This window comes from Helianthus annuus, chromosome 11 (assembly GCF_002127325.2).
Source record: "Helianthus annuus cultivar XRQ/B chromosome 11, HanXRQr2.0-SUNRISE, whole genome shotgun sequence".
Lineage (NCBI taxonomy): Eukaryota > Viridiplantae > Streptophyta > Magnoliopsida > Asterales > Asteraceae > Helianthus > Helianthus annuus.
This window is the reverse complement of record NC_035443.2, coordinates 15587458-15589021: the sequence shown is the minus strand read 5'-3', so window position 1 is coordinate 15589021 and position 1564 is coordinate 15587458. Positions and strand designations below refer to the sequence as shown.

Here is a 1564-nt window from a genome sequence, read left to right as displayed (position 1 = left end):
TCAACTATCTTCTTTATCCATTTGTCAACACCATATTGTTAATTATCTTCATTTTTTTAATAAATAAAGTATACCAATAAGTCACATTCTCATCCAACCATAAAACTCTTTAGTTCTACTCTTTATGAAAAATGTCATATACATATACTGGAAACTCTGAGAGTTCCGATTCATTAAATGAGAGCAATGAATGGGAAGAAAGAGTGTTTTAATCAAATCGAGCATTTGATAACATGTTGGTTGAATTACTCATAAACATGCCGGGTATGATCATTAGAGATCATCCTCCTACAGAAAGAAGAAGGTATTGTGATTGTGAACGTGAACGAGTGAGGCGCGCTTGATGAAAGACTAATTTGTTGAGAACCTAACATATGATGAAGTAATATTTCGACGTAGATTCCGAATGCGGAAACCACTATTCCTACGTATAGTGGATACTGTTACAGCTAATGACATATATTTTCCACAAAGACGTGATGCCACAGGCAGGCAAGGTCTTTCATCATTGCAAAAATGTACTGCAACTATACGTGTGCTAGCGTATGGGACATCAGCAGATGCACATGATGAGTATTTAAGAATAAGTAAAAATGTAACAAGGGATGCTCTTATGAAGTTCGTAGAAGGTGTATTTCGTGTTTCAGTCAAGAGTACCTTAGAAAGCCCAATGATAATGATTTAGCAAGATTACTCCATGTTGGGGAAGAACGTGGATTCCCAGGAATGATTGGCAGCATTGATTGTATGCATTGGGAATGGAAAAATTGTCCCAATGCTTGGGTCGGGCAATATGCAGGTAGAAGCGACAAACCAACAATCATTTTAGAAGACGTTGCATCATATGACTTATGGATATGGCACACATTCTTCGGAACACCGGGTCTGTGCAATGATATTAACATCCTTCAACGATCTCCTGTTTTTGATGATGTATTGTCAGGTCGGGCACAAAATGTTAGTTACGTCGTGAATGGTAAGGAATATAAAAGGACGTATTATCTCACCGATAGCATATATCCTTCATGGGCTGCCTTTGTCAAGTCCATAACCTGTCCACAACTTCAAAAACACAAATTGTTCACTCAACATCAAGAGGCTGTTAGAAAAGATGTTGAACGAGCATCTGGAATTCTGCAAGCTCGTTTTGCATTTCTTTGATAACCATGTCTTGTGTGGGAGAAGGAGCTAATAGGGAAAATTATGATTGCATATATAATTATTCATAATATGATTGTTGAGGATGAACGAGACGCATACCTTAACTATTATGATCCATCTGAATTTTTAAGTGATAGGCCCACAAACCGGAGGCATGCAATATCTACCGAAGACGATGACCTACCATTTCAAATCTCTACTGAACGAATTGCGTCTCTATCAAGTTATATGACTAATAAGGCACAACTTCGTAATAGAGAAGCTCATAATGCTCTAAAAAATGATCTGGCTGAGCATGTATGGGACAAATTTGTAGTTGACGAATAATTATGTAGTTTGTATTTTATGTATCTGTAATTTTACATTTCATGTGATCGTTGTAACTTGTTTGTCATTTTTATTA

At 36.7% G+C, this 1564-nt stretch overlaps 1 protein-coding gene across 1 annotated transcript; it reads left to right on the top strand.

Moving 5' to 3' along the window:
• The first annotated feature begins 257 nt into the window (after positions 1 to 257).
• On the top strand, positions 258 to 1161 carry LOC110887868. Its single transcript, XM_022135432.1, has 3 exons — positions 258 to 304; positions 400 to 573; positions 648 to 1161. The coding sequence occupies exons 1-3, from the start codon at positions 258 to 260 to the stop codon at positions 1159 to 1161; spliced, it is 735 nt and encodes a 244-aa protein (XP_021991124.1).
• The last annotated feature ends 403 nt before the right edge of the window (positions 1162 to 1564 follow it).